General features: G+C 43.3%; 1 protein-coding gene across 5 annotated transcripts in view; it reads right to left on the reverse strand.

The window, feature by feature from the left end:
* The window catches only part of DIS3L2 (DIS3 like 3'-5' exoribonuclease 2), a 165795-nt gene that overhangs the window by 108844 nt on the left and 29599 nt on the right, over positions 1–27352 (reverse strand). For all 5 annotated transcript variants that reach the window (XM_048954573.1, XM_048954574.1, XM_048954578.1 and 2 more), the window contains one exon: positions 1879–2113. In XM_048954573.1, the coding sequence (XP_048810530.1) occupies positions 1879–2113 (235 nt within the window). The remainder of the gene's footprint in view (positions 1–1878; positions 2114–27352) is intronic.

Raw genomic sequence — 27352 nt, forward strand, 5'->3', positions numbered from 1 at the left:
AATAACTACAGCTGTTTTCCAGGCAAGACTTAAAATGTGTACATGTGATGATATGAGAAATTGCATGGAGGACAGGAAACAAGCCAAAGTAATCATTAGCTGCTCAAAAACACCTTCAGAAAAAGCAGCATCGTAAACTTTATATGCATGAAAAAAGGAGGGCATTAAATAGCAGAGGAAGAAAGTGGAGAAAAATCCATATGGGTTGTATTGCCAAAGAAGCTGAAACAGCTATTAAGAGAGTTGATAGCAAAATAAACTCAGCAGAAATCTAACCAGCATAATCACACCAACCACGGGGCCTGAGGATGAACAAGGAAAAGACCGTGAAAAAAGAAGAAAACCACAGTGGAGAAATAGGCTGGGTTTCCACCATGTAGACAACACTGTGCTCTAACATTTGTCCTACAAACACTATCCAAAGATAGAACTGAATGGCAAAACTCCCTCAGATTTTTAAGAGACAACCTGAAGCCTCCAACAGCAGTCACTCCAGGGCACCTTGAGAACTGTGACACACCAAGAAAAATAATTCCCGTTGTGCTTTTACACCCAAGCCTACTTACACAGGTGAAATAAAATACTGGCTCAAGTCTATACTTATTTTAGGTACTGGTCCCAAACGAGACTGTTTCTGACTTTTAAACTGCCATTGCTATTAAAAGCAAGACCAGAAACTCAACAGACACGTGACTCAGGATTACATCAGGAAATGAGAATTGCCAAGTCAAAGCGGCAGCTTGACAGCATACAACTTTAACATGGGGTCCAAGATTTCAAAAAGATGGCGTCAATTGCCAGCTACACAAAACAGCTGTGGACAATACAAGTAACTCCCAACACACAACTTACACTGGAAAGCAATGGAACAAGACGGAAGTTGGTTCACATAATTTGGCAGTAAATGAAAGCCAGAGGAAGTACCAGAAGGAAACAGCATCATGAACTGGTGGGGTGGCAACTCCAGTCGCGAGCTGAAACCAGTGTTTTGTCATAAAACCTGCAACACTTCTACATAAATGCTATTTCCATTGCTATTAACAGATGGGTGTGAGAAATGGAAACCTACCAACAGCATAAGCAGAGGTCTGCGCACCTCCAAAAGCAGGAAAATATCAGGAAAATGCAAAGTATTAAATAGAATAGCTTTACAACAACCACCAAGATTTGTCAGAGACCAACAACTACTTATAACCTAAGTTGCTGCACCAATTGTCAGAATCCTTTCGACACACAGCTCTTCAGAAGAAGAAATCTTCAGAGATTCAGTACCAGAAAGTGCATGCAAAGAACAGCATGGAATAGTCTGGGACAGGGGAGCCTATTTTATTTTGCCCTAGGCAACATTTGATGGTTTGGATGGAATTCAGATTCAGAATAAAATAGGTTTGCCTTCAAAACAGATCACATAATTGGCTTTAGGTTTTAGTGCAATTTTCTTTTTAAATGGACCAAATCTTTAAGTTGCTCATAACTCAACTGTTTGAAAACAGCAACAACCTCACTGCCCCTAAGGAAATATATTCTTATCCCCAGACTGACATACATAGATTGGGCAGCCAAGCTGCGATGAAAACTGCTACAGCAGCAGCTTGAATAAAATAGCAACCAGCCGTCCCCAGACAGCCCTGAGAATTGCAAATCTAAAGGTGTGACTTCTGTTTCACAGATTTGCTTTACATCAATCACAACTACATAAAACCCAGTCCTTAATATCCATTCAGAACTACGAAGGCGGCTCAGCAGAAAGGGATGGAAGCGATAAGGCATTAAGATTTTATGCCTGTACTTTATATCTTGCAACAAAGCGAGGCAACAAAGCAATACTTCAACAGTTTGCTCAAATAAAGGTTTAAATCAGCACTCTGATCTGCTCACCCTTTTCAGCGGTATCCAGGGAAAGTTTCTTGATGTCATGAGCCAACGTGTCCGGCAAGTGGTCTTGTCCATGCTCTGCATCATTATCATCAAACTGAGCTTCGATAATGACATCCGGACCCTCAGCGCCGCCTTTTGCCGCCTCTCGAGGAACACAAGTCCCCAGCATATCCTCAGGGACATCTGATTCATGCGTGGCTTCTGTTTCTTTGTCACTACCATCTGGCTTTATTACCTGGAGGAGCAGGGGATTAAAAACAAGAGGCGAGCTAAATCACTGGACTGAAGAAAGAAAACATTATCTTTCTGTTTTCATGCGCATCCCCGAGGATCTGACAATGAATTGTGGGTGGCTGGTGGCACACTGCAATTGCCATGTAATTAGCCACAGATATTGCACAATCAAAAGTACCACCTCGCTAGGATAAAGATGGGAACAGCATGTATCCAAAACGTACTTAGAGCATAACCATCCGGCTCCTGCCAAGCCTCTAATCAGCTCCCAGAAGTTGGGAGTGAGCACAGCGATGGAGGAGGATGCGGTACAGCTGCAGGAGCTGCTCAGCCATTGTCCACAGACACAGTGCCCACCCAGGGAGCTCCCAGCACATGATTTGGAACGGACTGAAAAAGAACAGAGAGGAGAACACCGTGCCCTGTGACCTGGGGAGGAACTGGACTGTGGCAGCTCAGTAAGGCACCAATGTCTACATTTACTGCAGGCTGCTGCCTTTTTGTTAAAGGCACACCATTATTGCTGCTACCTACACAGATCTCCTAAATAAATTACCACGGGGTATGAATTCAGAGCATTTAACCAGTAACTAACTACCTGGTAGTTCAGACAAGTAACTGGCCACTGCTACAGATTTATCCCTGCTTTGGTACAGCAGTGGCAAATGGGGAGGAGAAACCATACAACGTATGCAGGAACCCTGTCCAGGTAAAGCCAACAACCGACAGGGATGACATCCCTCTTTGTGCACTGCAGGAACTGCTCTGCCTTGGTTACACTGATCAAAACAGTTCGCACCTTGGACAAGTTTGCTTCTAGCATCCTCTGCACAACCAACAGCGAGCTGCAGCCAACCCAACCATGTAACCGACCCAAGCAATCCTGGAGCCCAGATTCAAAGCCGTGTTTAAGTTTCCCTCAAGCTGCAGTACATCAGTGCAAAATTCAGATCAGGGTGGGAAAAGGAATAAACCCACTGGAGGCTGCAGGCACCAAAAGCTGGGGAACCCCATCCCAAAGTCCTCCTGGCACCACTGCTGCTGGTGATCACTGGGCACGACACATGCTGGAGGTGCTCCTCTCCCATCCCCAGTCCCCAAGCAAAGGGACCTCTAAAAATATGGGAAAAAAGCTTCCCTGTAACAGATTTTTGATAATGTGCAGTCATCAGCAAGAAGGCATAAGCAGCCTCAAGAGGTCCTAGCTGGAGACAACCATTCCAAATGAGGAAAAGTACAGTCCAGAAAGCTCCACATTTTTTTGTCCAGTAACTAAAAAGCAAATAGATCAAATCAGACCTATGCAAGCAAGACTTCCAGAACTTTAAATATATAAAGCTACATCCATGCTTCCAAGCAGTACCCGTTTCTTTGTAATCTTTCCACAATATGTAACAGAAAATCAATTTTAAAATGGGGTTGAATTCAAGTCTTAAAAAAAGAAAAAAACCAAAAACCTAAGATGACATTACCCTGAACTCTTGTTACCTTTTGTGACTCTGCTTTCCATCTTTATTTTCTTTTTTTTCTTTAATACGTATATAACTCGTTACCATGGCAGATTCTGAATCAAACATTCAATTGTGGAAAGAAAAAAAGGGGGGAGGGGGCGGAAGGTTTGGCAGAAGGTGGGAAAATTGCCTATTATTAAAGCTGGCTACATTCAGTACACAAAATACTGACACACAATGGTCTGGGCAAGAACAGTCTATTAGATTAGAGAGCTGAGAAGGCTCCACACGCGAGTGATGCTGCCAGTGTGCCTCTCCAAAAAGAAAACTAGTGTCAACAGTAATGTTTGGACCCTGCTATGGTCAGATGCGGATGTGCTCAGCTCTTAAGTTTCAGTTGCACCAGATGTGTGCAAGTGTGCAACTGCAGCAGGAGTTCATTTTCTTCAACCCCTTCACGCTTTGCCTGGGTGGTTTTTTTTTTCTCTTCTTAAGTCATTCTTTGGGAGTGTGGGATGTGTTTTGGGTGCTAAATCACAGATCTTTCTATATCTAATGCAGTTAACAACATCAAATAGATCTGAATGCTAGGAAGAACTCCTCTAAAGATGCAGCACTGACAAGCTTATGCTTGAAGAGTTTATGTTGTGTTAAAGAAAGCGGCAGATACTCATTTCCTTTTAAATGCCATACACTAAAATTAGCATGCTTCCCCCAAGCTAGGATACACACCACTGCCACCAGCTCGTGTGATGCTCCAGCTGTGACTACCTAAGCCCCCAGTCACACATTTCCTTACAGATTTGCAAATGGATTTTTGAGTAAAGTTTTCCAGAGTCTGCAAAATCGCAGCCTCCACATGGAGCAGAACAGCAAAACGTTTAGATGCTGTCAAGCATGGGTGATAGGATTGGTTATCTTTGTAAGGCCAAGACAGATCACTTAGGCTGACATAACAGAGCAGGGAATTTCACAAGAATTCTTACATCACATCAAAAACCTGGGGAAGCTGTACATCACACAGCTGGAAAGTTGCATTACACTTCACAAAATTTGGAGCTCAATGGATACAATTATTCCAGTTAAGATCAAAGAGGCACTGGCCAACATGAGCTCATCACTCAGTGTCTGAAACACAGCAGCAGCCTATCTGACCAGCAGACTGACCTTGTACGCAGCATCTTGGAAGACAGACACTTTCATTATTCTGCTCTCCTGTTTCTCACTGTGCTATTGGAGTTAATACATGAAATAATGCATACAGACAGAATAAATCAGAACTTCATCAGAAATGTCAAACAAATCAATTGTGCATGTCTGCCATACAGCCACACGTGCAGTCAAGCACTCAGCACTTTGCACAGACCCACAAAGAGAGGATTCCCTTTTAGTGTATGACCCTACTGTCATGCAGACATCCCAGGATGCATGGTTGAAACCCGCAAAAGAACCTTAACTTTCTGACTTGGGAAGTTAAACATCAACCTCACTGTTGTATTATTTTCATACGCTCCTTAATTAAAACAAAAATACCTTTCAGGAAGCGCTTTCTTGACATTCAGTCGCTTATTTGAATGTTTGATCCTTAAGATAGTGGCTGAATAAGTTTTCTTCCAACTTTAAACAAACACCCATTGCTGAATAAGCATCAAGTTTCTGCCCCATAGTGATTGGTTTGTAAAGTCACAGATGACTGAACACAAGATCTTTGAATGAAAATCCCATCTCAACCATAAACGTAATAAAAAACAGCTAGTGGGCAAGTGCATCCTGGCATGAATATGCATAATTTGGACAGCAGAGCAATTACCTCGCTGTATCCAGGCCAGTCTTGAAGAAGCCATCAAATGAATGATTGTCCTTACTTGGGAGGAATCTGTTCCAGCAGAAAACTGAACCAGGAAGCCGTAGATTTGAAAGCATTGAGGGCTGCCTTCTGAGCCGCAGAGAATGGCTTTCTCTGCCAGCAGCAATCTTCTATCTGCCCCGTTAGCTCCAGACTTCTAACAGACTTTCCACTTAAGCCTCCTATCCATAGGAGAAAGCACAGGCCTGTTTACTCTCACACACCGGGCAAGGTGTTTCTACTGCTGCTTTCCCAATGGCAACAGTTAACCACTCACACGTGTCTTCCATCTCCAACTACTGAGTTAGAGCAGTGACTTGCAATCTCCTTTCAGCTACGAATCCCCAGTGCTTTTACCAATACATGTACCAACTCCCCAGAATACTTAACCTTGATCCTAATAGGCCTGCCTTTCCTTCTCACTCATCTCTGATCCTTACAAGCCACACATGGAACCACATCATCCAGGAGACACAGATACAGATGACTGCTGGACTAGGCATTGCTGGAGGTATGCACCTTGCATGGCTAAAACCTGCACACAGTGCCATTGTTTTCAATAGAAGCTCATGCAGAGTTCTCCTCCACTGCCAGCGCCTTGAAGGTAGGGAAGTAGAATCACAGAAACATAGAGGTTGGAAAAGACCAAGATCACCAAGTCCAGCCCCAACCCACCCCTACCATGCCTACTAACCACGAGCCTCAACGCCACATCTTCATGGTTCTTCAGCACCTCCAGGGCTGGTGACTCCACCACCCCCCTGGGCAGAGTATCCTTACTACAAGTATTTTGGACAGAGGTTTAAAAAAGAAAGTGAATTTCATCTCAGAATGCTTGCATTAGACAGAGGGACTAAGCTATTAAAGTTTAGACATTTCCAGCAGTACATACTCTTCCTGAGATTCTTCAGGTGAGGCTTCTCCACCATGCTGAGACATCAAGCGCTACTTTGAGCAGAGAGCATCTTAAAATATCCTGTAAACATCTCACTAATTGTGCTCGGTTTTCAAAATTGCTGTCCTTTCCCACAGCAGAACTGATTAAAAGTTTCAAAGAGAGCATTTGCTTTCACTTAGAAAGAAACAACAAATAGAACATGACTCATTCTTTAAAAAAGAAAAGTGCTTAAATGTGTTCAGATTTGACAATGAAGGAGTATGCTCGTGATATTTATCAGATTAGTCAAACTCAGTCAGCCAGACACCCTGGGAGGAGCCTTCTGCTGCTCCAGAACTCACCAAAGTCCCCAAAGGAGGTCCTGCTGTGAACATGCGGTAGGAAACCCACAAGAATACAAAACAATCCATCGAGAATTGGGTTTCTGGTGGGATTCCACGGAGGTCTGCAGTTGGCCAAGCATTCACAATAATCTGAAATTGCGTATTAAGTCACTGGTAATAAAACTTGTGGATGACAAAGACTTGCAGAGCAGTCAAGTCCAATTGGTGAAGAAGGCTGATCAGAATTCAGAACTCTTGAGAACAGCCAAAAGAAAACTCAAATATCTCAGAATACGCAGCACATGCCTGTGAATGGGTCTGCCTTGGAAGTTGCTGACTGGAAAGCATGTGGAAGATTTCTAACACAAATGTCAGCACTGGGATCCCTTCTGCTACAAACTGTAAAAGCAATCTTGGCTTTGTAACATCTCAGCAGTGGCAGACAGCAGGCTTGTGCAGTGCATCTCCCCATACCGATACAGCGCAAAAGTCAGAGATGATAGAGTACAACAGCCCTTCACCTCAACTCATTGAAAAGCTGACACAGCACCTCATCAAACCCACAGAATGTGCAAGATTGAAGGATCAGGTCACTTGTGCTAACTGCCTTCAGTGAGGTCCAAAGGGGCTCCTCAAGGTGCTACAGAAAGGTGCTGTCAATTTGTCAGCACGTGGAAACGAAGGACAGGGAGCAAAGAAGGAACAGGAAGCACAAAACACAGGAACAGTTCTAAGGAAATAAGATCATCAGCCCAAGTCTATCTCCCGAGACCTGCAAATCAAGGTAAGATGCCTTCCTTCCAAAAAATACATTGCTCAAACAGAAGTTCTGCTTTAGCTATGGACAAGTTATGGTAGAGAACAAAGTTTGGGGCAGAGCCATTGGTCTTCTCTGGTGCTGAGCTCAGTTAAGCAATAGGTTTGAAAAAGAGAAACAGGTTAAAACGGGTTATTTTCAAAAGGAAGAAAGGCAGATGAAAACAGGGACTTTAGACCAAATTACCATCTCAGCCTTAAAAAGACCGTTGCTACCACAACACTAACACAAACAACACATTTCATACCAATACAGTGAACACCTGCATCTATTAGTCTCTCAGCGTTTGCCATATTAAACAGGCTTCACTCAAACCTGGTTCCCTCATGTTCACACACGAGGGAGTAGGAGCGAGCCTGGCTAGCGTGAGGATGCTGTCACAGCTCATACATACGTGCTAGAGCCAAGCTACCATAAATATTAACAAGGAAGAGCTTTGCTTCTCCGAAAAGAGCAACCAAACACAGGCTGGCCTGCTCGAGCTCCTCCTTGGCTAAAGAAAGGATGGTACTTCCAATAAGAGAAAAACCACCTGTCTCAGGCACCTTCCCTTCTCTCTGCAATCTCACGTACACCCAGCACTCTGGCAAAGATGACAACTCGGTGCAGATGAGCATTCTCTGTGGGAGCTGTTATGGTGCTGCTTTTAAAATAACTATAGCGTTAGTGTTAAAGTTGCTCTTTTGTGTTTTGTTTTTGTGTGTGCGTTGTGTTTGCTTTTTTTAAGCAATCTTAAATTCTAAGTCACTGGAAACACTTGCTAACAGCCAGCAGGATTGCTATTTTATATTATACAGCACGTTATGGTTTACATTCCAGACACATCGCACTGGACGCAATAATCGTACAAACATCCAAACCAAAAATCTCTCCTCCTGACAAGCAAAGGGTGCTTGCTCCCCAGTGGACTCTGCTGTTCTCAGGTGTCACACAGTTGCAAGAAACCCATCCTGCAGATTCCAAGGAGTGAACTCCACAAGTAGGCAAAGGCTCCATAGAAGCAGCCAGCCCCAGCTGCGCAGGGGAGACAGCACGATTAATTGCTGAGTGTTTTCAGAGCTCTTCACTGCAGGAGGTGAGAGGTGGGAGAGGAACAAATGAAATCTAACGCACGTGTTTTCAAAACAAAATACTGAGGCAAATCTGCAATACATTCATCAAACCTAGCAAATCCCCAAAGCCTTCTCCTGACCTTCCCTCACCAGCATCCTGCATCCTCTCCTCTCAGGCTGCCTCCAGCACCTCAAGTAATTATCAGTCCTGCCTGAAATAAGCAATGAGTCTGGCCACAGGGAGGGAACGATGACCCAAGTAACAGAATTAACTACAGAAAAACAAAAAGTCATTGCCAAGTAGTCACCTTTTCTCACTACTTTACCCTGTTTCCATCACTCCTGAGCTGTTCTTTCATCTTCTCTCTGCTTCGGTCTGTACTTAAACATCACAGGTTACAGTACGTTCCCTCCAAGTCTTTCTCATACCCCTTGTACAAACACCCAGAGCAACAAGTGGAAAAGCATCAAAAAGGAATATTTTCAAGTCTGACCTTTCTTAATTCTACTGTCAAAACAAGAACTGCCTCCTCCCCACACACCTCCATTCCCTATCTGATCTCTGACCTATCATTTCCCAAAGAGCTCCACACTCACGTTGCCTGGCCCTTGTCCCATACCTCCGGTCTGCTTCCAAACACATCCAGCAACACCTCATTATCACCAGGCAGGAGCCGCTCTCCTCTGCCCCCATTTCTCCTGAAGTCCCTCCTGCCTCCAGGCCTGCCTCTGGGCTCTCCATCTCTCCCAGTTCTGGCAGTAGCATATACAGCACTGCGATCAGCACCCCACTGCTTTGAGTTCATTTCATCATCCGGTTGTCCTGTAACTCAGTAAATCAGACAGCTCCATCAGCATGCTCCTGATTCTCTTCCAGCTCTGGGCATGAGGGCACCTCACAGCAGCCGTGGGATATTTGGACACATGGAGGCTGTGAGCATCAAGGAGACGCAGGGCAGCAGAGCATCCTGGGGGCTCGTGGAACACTGCAATCTCCATGGTGGACAAGCCCAACCTGTCCTGGGCCTCCAGTGCACTACAAAGAGCTGGGTATTATTATAGCCAGATCAACAGACTCGTTCCACACTTGCCACTCCAGCTACCACCCCCAGGATCTGGTGCGAGGCTGAAAATGAAGCCTCTATTTTCAGAATGACTACAGCTATGGCTCTGACCTTCCCACACATGTTCTCCAGGAGTCCCCGGAGCAGAAGTGATGCAGCAAACACCTCGCAGCCCACACACGGCTCTCCTGGGCAGCTGTCACATTTAAAGCAGCGATGAATATTTAGCAGTATTATCCCATCCTCTCAAATCTCCCTGGTGAGAAACTCTGACCCCAGGGAGGTGCACAAGATGCAGTTCAGCATCCAACATTTAACATGCAGGAACTGACCTTTTCCTACACTCTCACCCCACATTCAGGCTCAAAAATCCCATCAGGCACACGCAGTTCCTCCATCTACAAGCAAACCCTTTTCATAAAAGAGGCCCTCCGGGCTGGCAGCCACCCTGCTGGACCCCAGCACAATGTTCCCTGTACCTTGGGGCTCTGCACTGCCTGCTCCTCACAAGACCTCCCACTTTGGTGCATCTCATGAGCTGTGCGGTGCACTCCAGGCCACAGCAAACTGGAAACGAGAGCGTAATGCACAGGGCCCAGCTCTGAGGTTGCCAGAACATATTGGTTTGAAACATCACAGAAAATATTCGGCTCCATATTTTCAACAGTAGCCAGGAAGAAAATGCATGGAACAATTTTGAGAACTGTTTTTCAGAAGTCATTTAAATCAAATTATGCCCCATCCACACTGGCAGCAAAACCCTCTCTGCTAACTGGAATTGGTTTTCTTTTCTTTGCGTGTGTGTTCTTTTCTTTTTGGTTTAACTTATTTTTTAGAAACTGTCTCCCAGCCATCTTTTTTCTGGTAATGCGGACAGGCGCTGCAACACCACGGGGACGGGTGCCAGGACAAAGCCTATGATGCACAGTCCCTAGAATAAATCACTCATGAGGGGTGGATTAGAGGAGGAGAGCAACGTAAGGTTACATCTTCAAAAGACACGATTCTCTGAAATCACTGCATTTTCTGCAAACTACTGCAAAAAGCCCTTCAGCATGGAGCTGGTGCAGAGAAGCAGGCAGGCTTCTGGATCGCCTGCGACTTCCAAACAATACCATGAATCAATATCTTTAAAAAGATGTGATTATTACACAGTGCTTGCATGTAATCAGAAAAGAATCTACTTGTGCCGAGTGTATCATTTGAGAGCCTCGATGCCAAGCAAATCCACACCACTGGCTCACACAAACCCAAAGCATCACCCATTAAATGCCTCTTCTTTTTTCTTTCACAATACAACTATGTATTAAAAACATATTTCCTGGAAACAATAATACTTTTTGAAGATATTTTCAGCATTTCACAAGCAGAACAAGCCTGCACCCACACGTGCCCATATGAGGAAAGTGGGCTGACAGCACTAACTGATCAAAACGTGCCCGTGAGGGCTATCCAAGATATTTGCATCTCTATATCTCCTAAGGCCATACAGATTGGAAGCTTTGCTTAGAATCATGTAAAAATGATTCCTTACGTGTCTATGAAAATCTCTCACTGGCGATCAGCACTTGAAGTTATGGAGGCAGGAAACAAACAACTCAGCAGGGAGTTAACACGTCGCAGCTTGCTCCTTAAGTCCCTCATTTTCTCATTTAGCCCTTCTGATTGGGCTCTGAGTGCCAGTTCCCAGGGGTCTCAGCCCCGCACATGTTCTGACACACTTTCAAAGCCCAGAATGGCACACCTGGGACAAAGCACACACTGTTCAGGAAGTTTGCCGGGGCCAAGAAAAGCAATAGAAATTTCCACGGCTAACTCTCATTACTGTTTGCCAATAAGTCTCTTATTATGAAAATCCATAATTGGAAACTGTCATATTGCAGAATAATTTATGGAACTTTTCACAGTATATATGGCCCAGTGGGAGCCTCCTTTGATGTGTTCCATCAGCCCAGGTCTGCTTATTTATTCATACAGCGAAAGAAGAGCATCAGGAACCTAAACAAGTCATTGCTGAAGTGCCACCGAGGTTCCCACTCCAGGAGTGCTTCACATAGTTCCTCGCTTCTCAGCCCCTTCTGTCATTCATCTTCATGGCTGCATTCAGTCAACGGCTTGGCTGCCCCGTCCTTATTTCATTTCATTTTCTGCAGAAACATTCCTGCACATACATTGTCATCAGTGCACTTGGAGGACAAGGCAGCAAAGCACAGCTGCACGCTGCCTGCATCCTGCCGTGCTGCCTCCGGTCCATCAGGTGAGCTTGGCAGAACTGCGTGCTACTCCTCCAACCTCTGTCACATCGAGGAAACTGGCACCTCCACTGATTCCTAAAGCAGATTTCAATCACATCAAAACACAGCTCCAGCCAAGAACAACAGCCACCTCCGAAGGCAGCGCGATGCTGTTACGGTGAACTGCACACACACAGCAGCGCTTCCTTCATCGATCCCCACCATTTGGTGTAAAGGCAAAGGATTTCCTGACAGGTGCTGCAGGGGCACCCCAGCCACCTCTCACGCTGAGAGCTTTCTGTGCCCAAAGTCACTTCTGAAGAGAAGCCAAAAGCACTCCTTCACCCTTTGATATCAGCAAGTTCCAACAGCATCTCACTGCGACACAAAGCACACAGCGCCTGTGGGCAGGAGGAGGGAGCTGCCAGCAGCATGCTTTGCTCCGAGATTCCTGCAAATGCACAGCGGGGGGCTTTGGGCTGGAAGGTTTCCACACGAGTGACCTAAACCTGCTACAGATCCCTTTTCTTTGGGTTTCCCAACTGAGACATCATTTCAGCCAAGCATGCAGACAACTGGGTTTTCAATGCCTAATTAGAAAGATGTCTGCAATCTTTGTCTACCATCATAGAATCACAGAATGGATGAGCTGGAAGGGACCTTAAAGCCCACGCAGACCCTATCTCTGCCATAGGTTGGCAGAATCCGGCCCTATCTAAGGCACACAACAGGTCCTTTATGGAAAAGCTTAAGGAAAACAATCCTGCCATCTGCTACCAGGACTTCAGGTAAGCCATTCCAACCATCCTATGAACTTCCCAGTGCCTGACACCGTGCTGGGCAGACCTGCTCACTCCTGAAGAGGTTACAGCTGCATTTAACACAGCTAGGAAGACAGAAGCCAAGTGTGAGAAGAAGGTTGAAAAGAGCAAAGCGGCTGCAAGATTTTGTGTGGTAAAGCCACAAATATAAATACTCAAACAGTTTTCATAGATCGGAGGTCTTGGGTTGCTCTGTTTCACGGGTGTCAAAGCAAGCACAAGTCAAGGAAAGGCAAATTAAGGCAGATGGGCAGGCAGGTGCCCCAAGACAAAGTGAGTGGATACTTCTCCACTCACTAAATGGGGACAGCATTTGGTTAACGTGCAAACAGGAGGATTACCATTCCCAAATACTTCACACCCAGGTTCAGAGCATTATGTTAGCTTACGGGTTATCAGAAGCGCCAACACACCCACTCACTTTCTGTTAACCTCAAAGAATGTACTGAGGTGCTCACACCTATACAGATCAGCCTTCCACCACAGGAACTAACATGGTGGAAGGGCTGTGTCAATTTATTTACAACTGATGGTAGCAAGTTTGTAAGTTTCAAACATATTAATAAGAATTATGGACAATTTGGATACCCCCACTCATCTGAAATGAATTCATACTTTGATGACTACATTTGTTTTGTACTTGTGCACTTTTGCCCCGGTCTGAATCAGGGACAGGCTGTACTCAGCACCATACAACACTGCTGCACAGAACTTTTAGGAAGTTTTTATTAAAGATAAAACATTAACAGGAGGGAATAGATGAGAACAATAAGGTTGGGCACAGATTGACTTGGAAAAGAGCCCATCTTACGGAGTTAAAGTGAAATCACTTGAGCTTGCATTTGCACCTGGGGGCCCAAGGTGCAGTAAAGATCCCTCGAACCAAATGGGAGATGCTCAGTATTTTGCTGAGGATGCATATTGCTGCAGTGTTTTCTCTCCACCTGGTGAAAACAATCAGTAGGACCAGGTTTCCTCCTGAAATGGTGACAGGGAAATGACTGCTGGCATTTGCGTCACAAGGATCTGCTCAAATTACTTGGGGATGAATCTTAACACAAAGCAAGTGCTTCAAGCTAGACGTCTATAGCTCTGTCTGCTTGCGTAAACCTCTAGTAATACGGTATCCCTCATTAAGTTCTGAAACAGTGTTTATTAGAAGGGTAAAATGCATCAGCCTCCTCACCAGGCTCCTCAACTTATTTTCATGACGTCAGTATTCAGGTTTATTTAACCTAGCGAAAATATACATTGATTAAGCTTGGTCTCTGAGCATCTCCTGCAGCATCAGAAAAGTCAGCCAGTAGGAACAGCGAATTCTTGCTCCTTACCTTCAGAACAAGGTTTCCCCCCCACCATGAGCACAGTACAACCCATCCCACCTCTGCAAACAGCAAACCCTGCAGCAAGCACTCAGAAGTCACCACGGAGCTCACGGCTCTGTAATGCCAGCCACCTTCTGCTGTGCTTTTTCCTGCCTGGCAATGGATGCTGCTCCACCAAAACCTTTCCACAGAGTGAACCAAAAGGTAGAATTCAAATTAAAACCGAACACAGGACAAAGAGTTAACACTGGAGGTTTCTGTTCTACATTTCTGTCTCTAACGAGATATTTCGGTGTGTTTCTCTTCTATGACTTCAACTTCCAGAGGAGCCTGGGCTCTCTTCCTCTCCCTTCATTAAAAAGCCTTATTTAAGCTGAGATTTTGTATACACTTTTTCTGCCAAGAACAAATTTTTACAACTGAGTATTAAGCTCCTTTTAAAAAAATCCAGAAATTTATAATGGAAATACTGACAGTGCCCACGATCACAAGCACAGAAACATGACTGCAATAGGTAGATTGCATCCCATCCAAAGGCAAAAGTTGGTCGCTCCACCAAATTCCACTTTCATTCTGCAACAATGGCCAGTTATGAGATCAGTAAAAACAGGTGCAAAGAAAAAATAACACTGAAGATTTAAGCAGTGACGATGGCAGTACAAAGCCATTACCTCGGTTACTAAAGTGCAAGATTTTTTTATTATTATTTTTAAGAAAGTCCTGAACTACTCTGTAACTCATTCCTCCTGGGCAAACTCTTCTCCCAGTGGCCATCACTGGCTAACTTGGCAAATCTCTGAATTACGCTTCCAAATTCTAATACCACAGCCGTTCCCAGAAATGATTAATCCACTGATCTATATTCAGTTTTGTCTATTGTATCTTTTGGCTCAGGGCAGTGAAGCCCACCATGACAAGATGCAGCTCAGACGGCCACACTTAAGCCAGCTCCTCCCTGTTGACAGCCCAAACCTCTGCCTTACAACTGGCCAGGAATCTTCCCCTCCAGATAAACTTTGCTTTCCAGTAAAAAATGCATGGCTGCATACCATCACAACCCACACCTCATAGGCTATGTAGAAGTGCTGACGAGCTGCCTAGCTGGAGTCACTGGAAGAGATGTACCTCCAATAGAATGAATCGGTGCCCACTGTGCGACGCAGTCCTCTTAATATCCTGAACACACTTCCACTTCTCTTCAAAACGCACAGTGAACACTGCAATGAAATGCAATGGAAAGTAGAAATACAAAAAGAATTATGTGCTTGGTTGTGTTAAAAGGTACAGAGCCAAGTTGCTAACAGGCCATGTGGGCAAAAAGCCACAGCCTCTGCAGTGTCAAGTGTTAACCCCACTCCACACTCCTGCAAAACAAATCTGAGAATGACCAAATTCAGAAGCACAGCTCAATAACATGTGACTGTGAACCAGCTTTGACACCTGCTTATGTCATTAATAAAATATTTAATATATTAAGAGCACTCAGCCTTCAAAAGCGCTTACCAGTGTTGAAATGTGTTAGTCATCCAACAAGAGCTCTCACTTCAACACTGGAAATCACGGAACAAGGATATCAAATCCAACCTCAGCAAGGTAGCCAGCCCAAACAGTGCATCTGGGCTGTGCTACCTGTGAGCATTCCTTTCTAAAAGTTACAGCATGCCAATCTTCTCTACTAGAAAGGAGGGAGCCTCTTTCCTTCTGCAGACTAAGAGAGGCAATGACGGTGTCTGCCACCTCACCAGTTAAACAAGCCTGATCAATTCGAAGCTACTTCATCTTGAGTTCAGATCTGCTGAAATCAATGCAATCTTCACTAGATCAATTTTCCCCTCTTAGTAAAAGTTGTTACAGGATGGCATCTACCAACTTTCCTTACTTGGGAGAAATTATTTCAAGATTATCCATAAAAGCAAACCGCAATATAACAAATGTGCAAATTATATGTGTGTATATATAAGCAACTAGTAAAAAGACATTAAAAAAGAAAAACTCAAAGGTCTGCACCCAGAAAAAAGTTGTACCTTTCCATGAAGGCTTCTTGACAGAAAGGAGGTTGTGATGAAGTGGAGGTCAGCCTCTCCTCCCATGTAACCAGAGAAAGCATGAGAGGCAGTGGCCTTAAGTTGCTGAAGGGGAGATTAGGGTTGATATTAGGAAAAGAAATCTTCTCAAGAAGGGTGGTGAGGCACTGGCCATGGAGATGGGGAATCACTGTCCCTGGAGGTTTTCAAGAACTGTGGAAGTGCAGCACTGAGGGACGTGGTAGCTGTGCATGGTGGGGATGGGCTGGTGGTTGGATCTGGTATCTTACAGGTCTTTTCCAACCTTAATCATTCCATAAAACTAGGAAGAAAGTAAATTTGTGTCCATCGCTATAATTTATGCATCATTTAAACAAGCTGCTTTCATACCAACTTCCATCACGTAACTTAAAAGGTTTAAGGGGTATATTCTAGAAACTGCACAGAAGACAGGACTAAATCTCTGCTTCATTGCAGGAAAGCCTGGAAAGCAGCTTCTAGAAACAGTACCACAAGCCTGCAACTCACCAAGTGAGCCTATATTTATGTCATAAAAAGAAAAAAGTTGTCCTTCTATATACATACACCTCTAAGATAAGAAGATTTTCCCCTCAGTGCCAAGCTAGGCACTAAAGTCCTTTGTTATGATTGCTTTTATCACAATGAATCCAAACGCTGTGGATTATTAATCAAATCTTCTGACAGTTCTCCACTAACGAAATACGATGTGCAGCTAACAATGACTCACCATTCATCTTAAGCTGATAGTACAGGAAAGGAAGGAGAAAGTTCCCAGCTCCTATCCAGGCAGTTCACAGCTTTAGGAAACTCCTTTCATTTGCTTTCTCACCAGCAACTCCAGTGTATTTGCTGGCTCTGACAAGGCAAACTTCCTACTTGCTGCTTCTATTCTATCCATAGACAATATTCCATCAAAGACTATTAGTACCCAAAGCATCTAAGTTATTAGGAAAGCTAAGAAGACATGAAAAGCAAGTTAATGCTCTCTTAAGTAAAACACTGAGTCCTTCACTTCCTTTGTTTGTTAGTTTTTTTTAATACCTCAAATTCTCTGCCTTGTTTTGAAAGTTGGATGATTTTGAAGGTTTTTGCAACCTAAATGATTCTGTGCTCCTATGAAGCAGCTATTTGCCCTGCAAGCTAATTGGTTAATTTGTCCATCACAGCATTATCTAGAGAAGGGAACTCTACACACTGCAGTTTGTTTTGGGGCAGCTGGGGATTCAAACTCCACACCCTATTCTCCATTTGGGACCCAAAGTCCCTGCTTGCACTTCCTCAGCCAGGCTACATGAGGGCCAAAGGACAGATGACACCAAGAGGTTGCACATTAACAATTCTTGCTTAAGCAATTCCACCAAGCTGTGGAAGGCTCGCTGCATGCTCTGTGACACAGACACCACTGCATGGCACCGTGGCTCCCAAGGCACGCTGCTGGGGCAGCACGCCCCAAACCTTCGCTCCCATTTCCAACCACTTTTTGGAGTTAATGCTCTTCCTGCGCTTTGCAGATGATTAAATGGCTTTTGCAGTCCATGATCCAAAACAAATTAAAAGGGATACAAGTCTGAAAACATCCGGAGATAAGCGTCTGCTTGCAGTGGAACAATGAAACGGAAGGATTTGTCCTGTTAAACACACAAAGGTTATCGATGACCTCCTGGCTCACACCACAGCTCCCTGCTCTGCATCACAGCACCTGTGCAGCTTGCCACGGGCACACACAGCCACCATCTCCAACACAGGCATCTTCCCTTCAAGAAGCACCTTCAAATCAACTGAGAAGGGCTTCTGAAGAGCGAAGACTACATGCAACGCAAACTTGACTTCAAACCAAGTGCATGATCAAACCTGCTTCCTTGTAAAAACTTAATAGGGCTCCACCACAATAAAACTAAGCGAGTTATTCAGTTCTTAGCTCATAATTTTCTTCCTAATTTGACCACTTTGTAAAGTTGCCTTGAAACCTCCCAGAAGTTCTTTCACTGCTTTATGCGCAGTCCTACAAGTGCAATTAAAATGTTCTACCCAAACTTTACCATATAAATGGCTTTTATGAGGTCTTAAAAGAATTTTGCTTTCCGTGCCCAGTGCATTCTGTATACTCATGTTGTTCAAACCCTTACTTTAGGCAAGTTGAGAACAAAGCTGATAATTCAAAACCTAGATGAAAAACAGTTTCAATCCTTACAGATTTAAGTGCATCTCTCATTTTACCCATGACTTCAGGAGCTGCCCCCGTCAAATTCTACTTCAAATGATACTACAGACAGTTATGAATTTATAACTGAAAGACACAATTTCAACATCAGTAGCTTCAAAACTGTCAATGTCATAAACCATTCAGACAGCAAAACCTACCAGCCCTCAGAATCCACCAGATCTCTAAAAGGAAAACAGAAATTTGCTATGGTTGTTTAAAAGTAGGGGTTGAAGCAAATTAATATACAAAGCTATACGTACATACACTGTTCTCACCTGTACAAATATTTTGCATCATGTCATATGAAACATACGGATATTGCAACAGAGGCACAGTAAAACAAGCATGTTACAGTCCAGTACAAGAAGTAGTATGTCTCATTTTCATTTAACGATAAAATACAGAACTTCTAGAAGTCTCAGTTACTCAAGCACATTAGCCAGAAACTTTGTAGGCTACAGTTGCAGGACCTATGCATTTCTTGGGAATTTACACCACTCTTGTTCCTCTCACACAGTCAGAAATTGTCATACAGGTACTACTGTACTCTTGACCCCCAGAGGGAGTGTCTCATTCCTGTGGACCATGCCAACAGCTGCTTAAGATGAGATTTCCCCATCAATCACACTGGAATAGTGACTTGTAGTGCATTTGTATGATTGACTGGGTTCACTTCCAGTGAGCATAAGCTTTTCCAAAGAAACTGCAAAAGTTTAAACACTTCCTCTTGTTTGCTACCCTTGGAATACACATCAAGTTTTTATCCTGAAGTCCTAAGTTACAAAACTGCATTCTAGAAGAAACTTATTTAGTTAAGTCCTTCCATGGGTTCAAAGTGATATGAAACCACTTCAGTGTGCGTAATTTGGAAAAAATCACTAAACAGACTCACCGAATTTTGTCCACACAGCACTGGCTTCTAAACAAACCTCTACAGTCAGTTTTCTGCCCAGACCCAAGTTTTACAGTAGAGTTGCATTCAATTTTCTAAGCTTGTAACACAGAAAGGTTGACTAAGCCCAACTGTAGCTACAATGCTTACAGAAACGTACATATACTTTCATGTATAATATATTAGGGCATGATTTAAACATTCCTCAGTGATTTTCTTCAAAAAAAAAAATCTAATTTGTATTTATTACCTTTTATCAAAGAGACACGAACTAAACTTTCTCATTTTAAACTCATTCAGCTAGTCTGGATTTACTTCTGCACAGTAAGAATTCTTGGAAGTATGGGGTGGGAAAATCTCACTGGTTTGGGGCATAACTTTTTCACAACTGTGTATCGCAGTAATTAATGCTGTTTGCAGAAGAGAGCTTTCATCTTTTTATCATGAAGTTTACACGTATGTGGCCAAAGAAATAAATAAAACTACCCTGGCCGTTTCCCAGGAAGCAACGGAGTTGATGATAACCCAATAGTATTTTTCATCTCAGAGCAGGCAGGATGCCCAATGCCATTCTGACCAATCCTGAAAAAGATCTGAAAGTTTAAAAAGGTGGCAGCAATTAATAAATAACACGTGGCAAATTTAAAACCCCACACTGATGTTTTTCACTGCTGTTTTTAATATCATAATCCTATACTATACACGAAATGTCCAGCCATGAACGCAGCTAGAATCACCAAATCATTATGGTTGGAAAAGATCACTAAGATCGAGTCCAACCCAACCCATTCCCACTCACCATGTACCTCAGTGCCACATCTCCTTAACATCTCCATGGATGGTGACTCCAACACCTCTCTAGACAGCCTGTTTCAGTGCCTTAGCTTGACCCTAAAGATGGTTGAATCAATTAACCTAGGAACATTTCCCAAGCTTTCTTGGTAGACAGGACTTAGGAATCATTGTCTATACCTCCTTCACACCACATCTACTAAGGGAATTTCTTTAACAGACAAACAGGCACAGCTGCTTAGCAGAACCAAAGGGTTGTTCTCATCCTGGTCAGTTAAGTGACACAGATTCCCCACGCATACAGCTACTTTTGTTGGATATCAGGAGAAATTTCTTCTCAAAAAGAGCAGTGATGTGTTGGAACCTGGCTTCCCAGGGAGGTGGTGGAGTCACCATTGCCAGAGGTCTTCAAGGACTGTGGAGATGTGGCACTGAGGGTCATGATTAGTGGGTGCAGTGGGGATGAGTTAGATGGTGGTTGAACTTTGTGATCTTAGTGGTCTTTTCCAACCTCAATGATTTTATACAAAGTTAAAGCTGAGGAAGGGTACGACACGTGACATTTAATCCCTGAGGTGGGGTAGGAAGGAGCAACCCCAGCCTGCTGAGCAACAGGAGGTGTTGAGGCAAGTCTGCGAAGACAAAAGGAACAGGATGTAGAATTTCCAAATGAAGAGTATTTGACATATACTTATGGCTTTCTACAGTAATGGATCCCTGGCAGGTAAAACCACAGTGTTTAATCAGAGGGTGATAAGGTTGGGAGCTCCATTTCCTAACAGCACTGCACAGTTCTGTGTGTTTTGTTGTCTGTCATTTTGAACAACGCCCTTCGCTCAAGCGCTGATCCTCAGAACACACGATACATTGTTAGAAGAGATTAGTTTAACTGCAGATTATTATTTTTTTCTGCTTTCACAAAGCACTTACAAGAAATTAATGCTTGGAAACTGGAGCTCTGAAGCACAGGATAACAGTTTATTTACGTTCACAGCAGCTTACCTCCCAAAGTCAACCCTCAGGCCCCAGGTCCATTCCCATGTCAATGAAGTTGGCTGCTACAGTGACATGCCACTCACTTGTGAACTCACTGAAGTGGCTTTGCTGGAACAGAAGGGCGGACAGCTAAAACTGGCTACAGGACAACACAGAACTCCTTCAGCGATCAAAAGATAATTGGGGAAACAAAATATGAATTTTGATGCACGATTCTGTGAACAGTAGCAAAAAGACCGCCCAAGGTCTCGGTCAGCTCATAGGAAATTACTGTATAGATGGAGACACTGCCCTGACAAGGCCAGCTTTCCCCTCCCAGCCTTTCCTCCATCTGACAGTTGCAGCTGCCACCACACCTACTCTTTGGGCTCCATTGTAACGCAGTCACTGATAGGAGTCAGCCATGGGAAAGTAGCACGGTGGGCCTAGAATGATGTCAGGTGCCATGAAGAACATTTTTCCTTTGCCTCACAAACTTCTGAACCTTACAAGAGGGTAGCCTTCCGCTCCTTGATTTTTTTTCCCCTTCTACTAATGAACTTTAACAATGCATATCCTGCCAGGAAACGTTACCATGCATTAGTGATAAACTATTACAGAAAGAGGTAAACCAAGTTTCCAAGACGCGACTCTAAGCTGATAAATATATTACACCCACAGCTCAACGACTGCGCAGAAAAACAAAAAAAATAAACAGTTCTAAGAGTAGATAACATAGAGCCAATGCTGTCAAAACATGGCTCTGTGCATGAAGCATAGCTACTGAACTGAACTGGGCTGAACTAATGGCTCTCCATTAAATTTGGGTATCCCTACATGGCTCAGCACAGACCACAGAGATATATATGTATATATCCCTGCCATGAGGGAGCTGGAGGCCTCAGTAAAAGAGATGCACGTAAAATCATAGAACTGCTCAGGTTGGAAAAGATCTTCAAGACCATCAAGTCCAACTTCAACTTAACCATACTATCCTAATTCTAACAACCCTCCTAAATCACGTCCCTGAGCATCACATCTAGAGAGGACTTTCATCATCAACATCAAGTCCAACCTCAACATAGCCATACTACTCTAACAACCCACCACTAAATCATGTCCCTGGGGTACCACATCTAGACGGTTCTTAAACACATTCAGGGATGGCGACTCAACCACCTCCCTGGGGAGCCTTAACAACTCTTTCTGCAAAGAAGCTTTTCCTGATATCCAACCCAAACACAGTGTACAAACAACAGTGGTCAATGCTCATTCCAGCAACAAACAAACAAACAAAAAACAAACAAGGAGAACAAAACCATGAGGATGCCCTAGCTGCAAGGTAATTAGCAAAAGCAGTTGGGACTTCCAAGCACCAACAAGCACCATACAGGATACACGGTTCATGCAGAAACCCAGAAGAGGATGTTTTTCAGACAGAACACAGAATGACGCCTGGGGAATTCTTCACCAGTCACTTTTCACAACCAAAATACAGAAGTGCCAACTCCATTGTGCCAACTCTTCCTTTTCACACTTCCAGAGCTGCTCAACAATTAAGAAATATGTATTTTGGCACTTTCTATTTTAGAATAATTTAGAATAAACAGTAAAAATAAGTACTCCATCCCCAGAAAATAATACAACTGAATATGGATGAATATTTAGCACGCTGGAGAGCCTAAAACAAATAAATCACAAAATCATAAAAGATGTAGACCTACTTTTATGAACCAGTTATTGCCTAACTTGTAGAAAACAAAAATATGCCAATAGAAACAACAATAAAAATAATCAGCAATGCCATTTTCAGCATATTCAGATCAGCAGTGCACCCAGCACTAATTTCCTCGAGTCATTACCAAGTCTTTTTAAAAGATTTCCCATGTAGTTGAGACTGGGACAAAAACTGGATAATGCAGATAGAATCTGGGACCTTCAAAACTGCAAACACCAGTTGTCTTATCAGCAAGCACATGTTGAGAAATGATGTCAAGTGCACAGCTACTGAAGCAGTGAGGAATTTGTTGAAAAGATAATCAGGAAGAAGTTTAATTTACCTTCCAGTCTTATGACTGACAGCTCTTAAACAAGAAGCTGCATTTTAAGAGAATCGCTTGCAATTCTTCAAGATGTTGCAGAAAGAGGTGCTGCCACAGATACAGATTCCAGTGCATTGATTTGCATGTTAATCAGGTTAATGATACTATCAGGCAGCAGCTGAAGTAAGACTTCTTATGTTGGCAGTGTTAAGAAAACCAATCTAGATGCATACAGCACAACAACCTTCCACTGTGTTACTGCACCTAGAATAGATTCATTCCCAGTTCTTGTGATTTGCCTAGCATTTGCTTCAAAGACTGAGCAGAAGGGAATCCCCCGTCCCCCCCACCATAGCAAATGATGCCATGGAAGTACGACAGGGACGATGGGAGGCCCCAGCCTGGAAGGGCTTAGCTTTGTCTAGACACAAACATGGGATCAGTGCTGGGGAGAAGGCTCACCCATCCCAGCACTTGGCAGCTAGCAACAGACTGATTCTAAACCTACCTGCTAGGCTGGCACAACTTTTCTGAGTTACAAATTACCTTCTGCCCACAAATTTAAGACATTTCATCACTAGCGATAAATATCTTCCTTATCTTCAAGAACCAGCTGGTTATTAATGAGGTTCCACATCTTGCCCCACAGAACCTGTAGCAAAAAACCCTCTCACCCCCACACCACCAGCTGCTGCAATCCTTCATTTACATAAATGACCTCTATTTCAGATTCCCTGTCCCTCTGATTTATGGTTTTAAGAAAAAATAGACATGAATTAAGGAAATAAGAGAGACTTAATGAGCCAGCTTAGCAGCTTTGGCCACATGCAAATACTGCAGCCAATCACTGGCAGCCGATAGCAAGAGCAAACATGCCACAGATATGCAGCACTTCTCTTCAGAACCCAGGATGCTATCCAAAACATCTAAGGATGTTCATGATCAGCAGCTTTCTGGTGTCATGTTAGCTCTTCATTTCTCCAGATCTCAAATCAAAGGTGCAATCTCCTTAAAAATAACTCTAACTCACTTGGCCTTTTCTTCACAGTATAATATTCACTGTACAAAGCTTAGGCCAGAGAGGACCTACACTACACTATTTAAACTTATTTCTAATCGTGTGGATCTGAAAGAAGCCCAGACTATTGAAAATCTGGACGGTCTTTCAAGGAGCATTTATTGAAAAGTTGTGTGAGTTTAACATGTGTGACATTCCCCAATCCAACACCATCACAACAACAGGTATCTGACCCTCCTTCAGAAGGTGTGGGCTCCAAACACTCATGTGATATCATCAAATGTGTCTCCAAACTGGTAAAAAGCAAACAGTTCTAAGAAATACTAATTCCACAGGAAGTAAGGACTAAGTCCAAAATGATAGTGGTTATATAAGAGATTGGATTAAGGATAATCTACAGTGATGTGTGCATATTTACAGAAGACTTGGAAGAACAGTGTTTCAAACAATCATTTGATGAAAAGTTAGTTGTTAAAGGAAACAATTTGCTGTACTAGGTTATATTCATGTGAGCAAGGAGAAAAATGAGCAGTAAAAGAGATCAGGTATTAAATGTTGGCTGGAGCCCTATTCTGAAGTGGGATCAGAGGCCCTCATGAGCACTACCATTCAAGACACAGCTCTTCCAGGAACAGAATGAATTCAGTGGTGCCATTCAGCTTGAAGTCACCCCATCACTAGGGGCTTCTCTGCTGCTATTGCACTGGAGATTTAACAACCATGTGATTATTACTACTGACTATTACTCAGTGCTCGACGGTTCACCGAAGGTAACACCTTGCATCTGAGCAGCCAAACCATGATGTAATTCTGTGCCATTAAGGGAGGATGCAGTCAATAATAAGTCACTTACCTTCCTCCCCACCTAAACATTCTGCCTTCTAATATCACTCTCATCCAGCACAGAAGGAGGAAGGATTAGAAGGACACTACCAAAAAACATACCAGGTCTTTCTATTAAAATTCACTGCATTAAAACATTAATTCAAGTGATATTTGATTAAGAAGTCATGAAAGCAACATCCAGAAGAAGTAGTTTCATGCCCTGTATCTCTCACTGAACTCTTCTTATGTTCTTGGTATTTTTGCTATCAGCCCACAGTCACCATCCCACACCCAGCCCAAACAGGGAAGGCTCACCAGACCCCACATCGTGGAACAACGCACGGTCACCCAAAGAATGGCACAGTCAGAAAGTACACACACACAGTGAGGCTTCTCCAGCTCCTGCCTATTTGTGTGTGGGCATTTTCTGAGTCACGGAGGGGGTGCACACACCTGTCTATAGCAAAACACCAGCTGCCCTTCCTCCCTACAGCATCCATCAAACCCTCACATCTGCTACAGCTCTGCTTTTCTGGACACCTTCCTAGCTGGCTTCCCAGGCTTCCCACTTTACTCCTGGATATCATGAATTCCACTTGAACGCTTTTAACATGCCAAAACACTATTTCAATAATGGCTTCTCCAGAACTTCTTTTTTTTTTTTAAATATAATTATTATTATGAATGTAATGTTTCCAAACAACATTCTTGATTGTCAGAATCAAACAGTATTGCTGTGATAACCCTGTAAGAACCCTATCTCCTCCTGCGTTACTGTTATCCTTACATTAGCTGGGAGATTTTGAGAAGAAACTGACTCTCAGAAGAATTTGGTGGAAACAAATCATTATTCACTGGGGCAAACTCAAAGCTAGCATCCCCTCTGGCCACCCGATGGTTCAGGGGTTCACACCAACAGTTGGAGCCGTGGCTCGCCAGGATGTGTAGCTCTGTTCAAACTATACATGATGGTATTTGTGATGTGTTTGAATCAAATTGTTCCCACTCTGTGTTGGCTTTTTTTTTTGTAGTTATGCCAACAGTAGTCACAGCTGGGAAAAGTGAATTGCAGTTTACATCTTCGGTACAGAAAGTGTTTAAATATTTATCTGATACACAGCTCTGAAAGAGGCAGTACTAAGATCTGTTGCTGTGGGTATTGTGTCTGACACCTCTGTAGAACAGAGCGTGTTCTCATAAAAATGACTATTGCTAACATTTTGGCACTTTGTGACCAAAATGCTGAACCTGTCATCCAGCAGCACACACTATACATAAACCACAGCCTTGGCCATGGAGACCTTCTGACAGACCAAACACAGCAGGTAAAGAAATTAGTAGGTTAATCTCTTATTATTATAGCATATAATAGCATAATATGTTATTATTTAATACACATTAGTATTACATATATAGCATACATTATCATTTGAATATATCACTGCTGCAAGAAGATGAAGAGCCAGAGCTCTCTCCTGTAGATAAGGGATTGAACCCCAAAGATCCTCTCAGATAACCTTGAGCAGTGCAAGTCAAATATGCAGCATAAAGTCCTTGTGAGTACTTTTTTCAGAGCAGGACTCTGAAGTTTCAGCCACAGCATGCAAAGCGTGAGACGGTTGTCATGAAAACATTCCACGTTATAAACCACTATTCTAAAAGCACCAGAGATCGGGCCAGGAATCCAAGCCCTAAATGATATCAAGTGACTTATTATGCTATTTCCTTCAACCAAAGAAATTACATCTCGCAAGAAAAACCAAAACAGCTATCTGAAATTGAACAAATTCTATCTGGCAATTAAGCAGAAGGTAAAAGAGCAAAGAGAGGCTGCAAGGAAAGATGTGTTGGGTTTATCCTTTATACTGACACGCTGCTTCCCTCCCTGACAAGCTTGAGAAATATTGCTGTAATCATCGTATCATTATTTTTTTTGCCTTCCAGTAATTATGTCACTGTATAATTGAAGCTCCTGAAATTGATGTAAGCACAAGTCCATAAAACATAATAAAACCCACGGCTGGAACTTAAAGTAGTGAAAATCAGTCAAGAAATAAAAGCGCTGTTTTTCTTCTTTATCAGAATAATTGACAAGGTCTGAGGTAAGTTCTCCATCACTGGTTATCTTTTATCATGACGTTCTTCCACAGAATCAAGGCACAGACTCAGGGAAGCCCTACAGCCCGAATGAGGAGAGGGACAGTCAAACCGACTGCGATGATACTCTGACTTCATTCACTAAGAGTAGGTTAAGTACCTGGAAAAACAGTCTAAGTCAAATACCTTACTTTGCAACAGCTAAATATTTGAAAGTTACCATAGTACCTCAGTATTCCCAAGATGTAACACAAGAGGACAGGAGAGGAACTTCTGAAATACAGCCTCCAAATGTGGTCACAGCAACGCCAGCCGCTCTGCCCTGGCAGGGAGACAGCGGCTACCTTCCACTGGAGCACAAGATAACAAAAATCCCAGGACACAAAGTCTCTCCTTCAGTTCCCTATTGAATTAGTTGGCTCTTGATCCGAGCCAATAGCAAGCACAGAAATATGAACTGACAAACTGACCATCCCTGATCAGTGAGCAGCTCTCGCAGAGGATGTGTGACCAGGCAGAA

Source organism: Lagopus muta, chromosome 9 (assembly GCF_023343835.1).
Source record: "Lagopus muta isolate bLagMut1 chromosome 9, bLagMut1 primary, whole genome shotgun sequence".
Lineage (NCBI taxonomy): Eukaryota > Metazoa > Chordata > Aves > Galliformes > Phasianidae > Lagopus > Lagopus muta.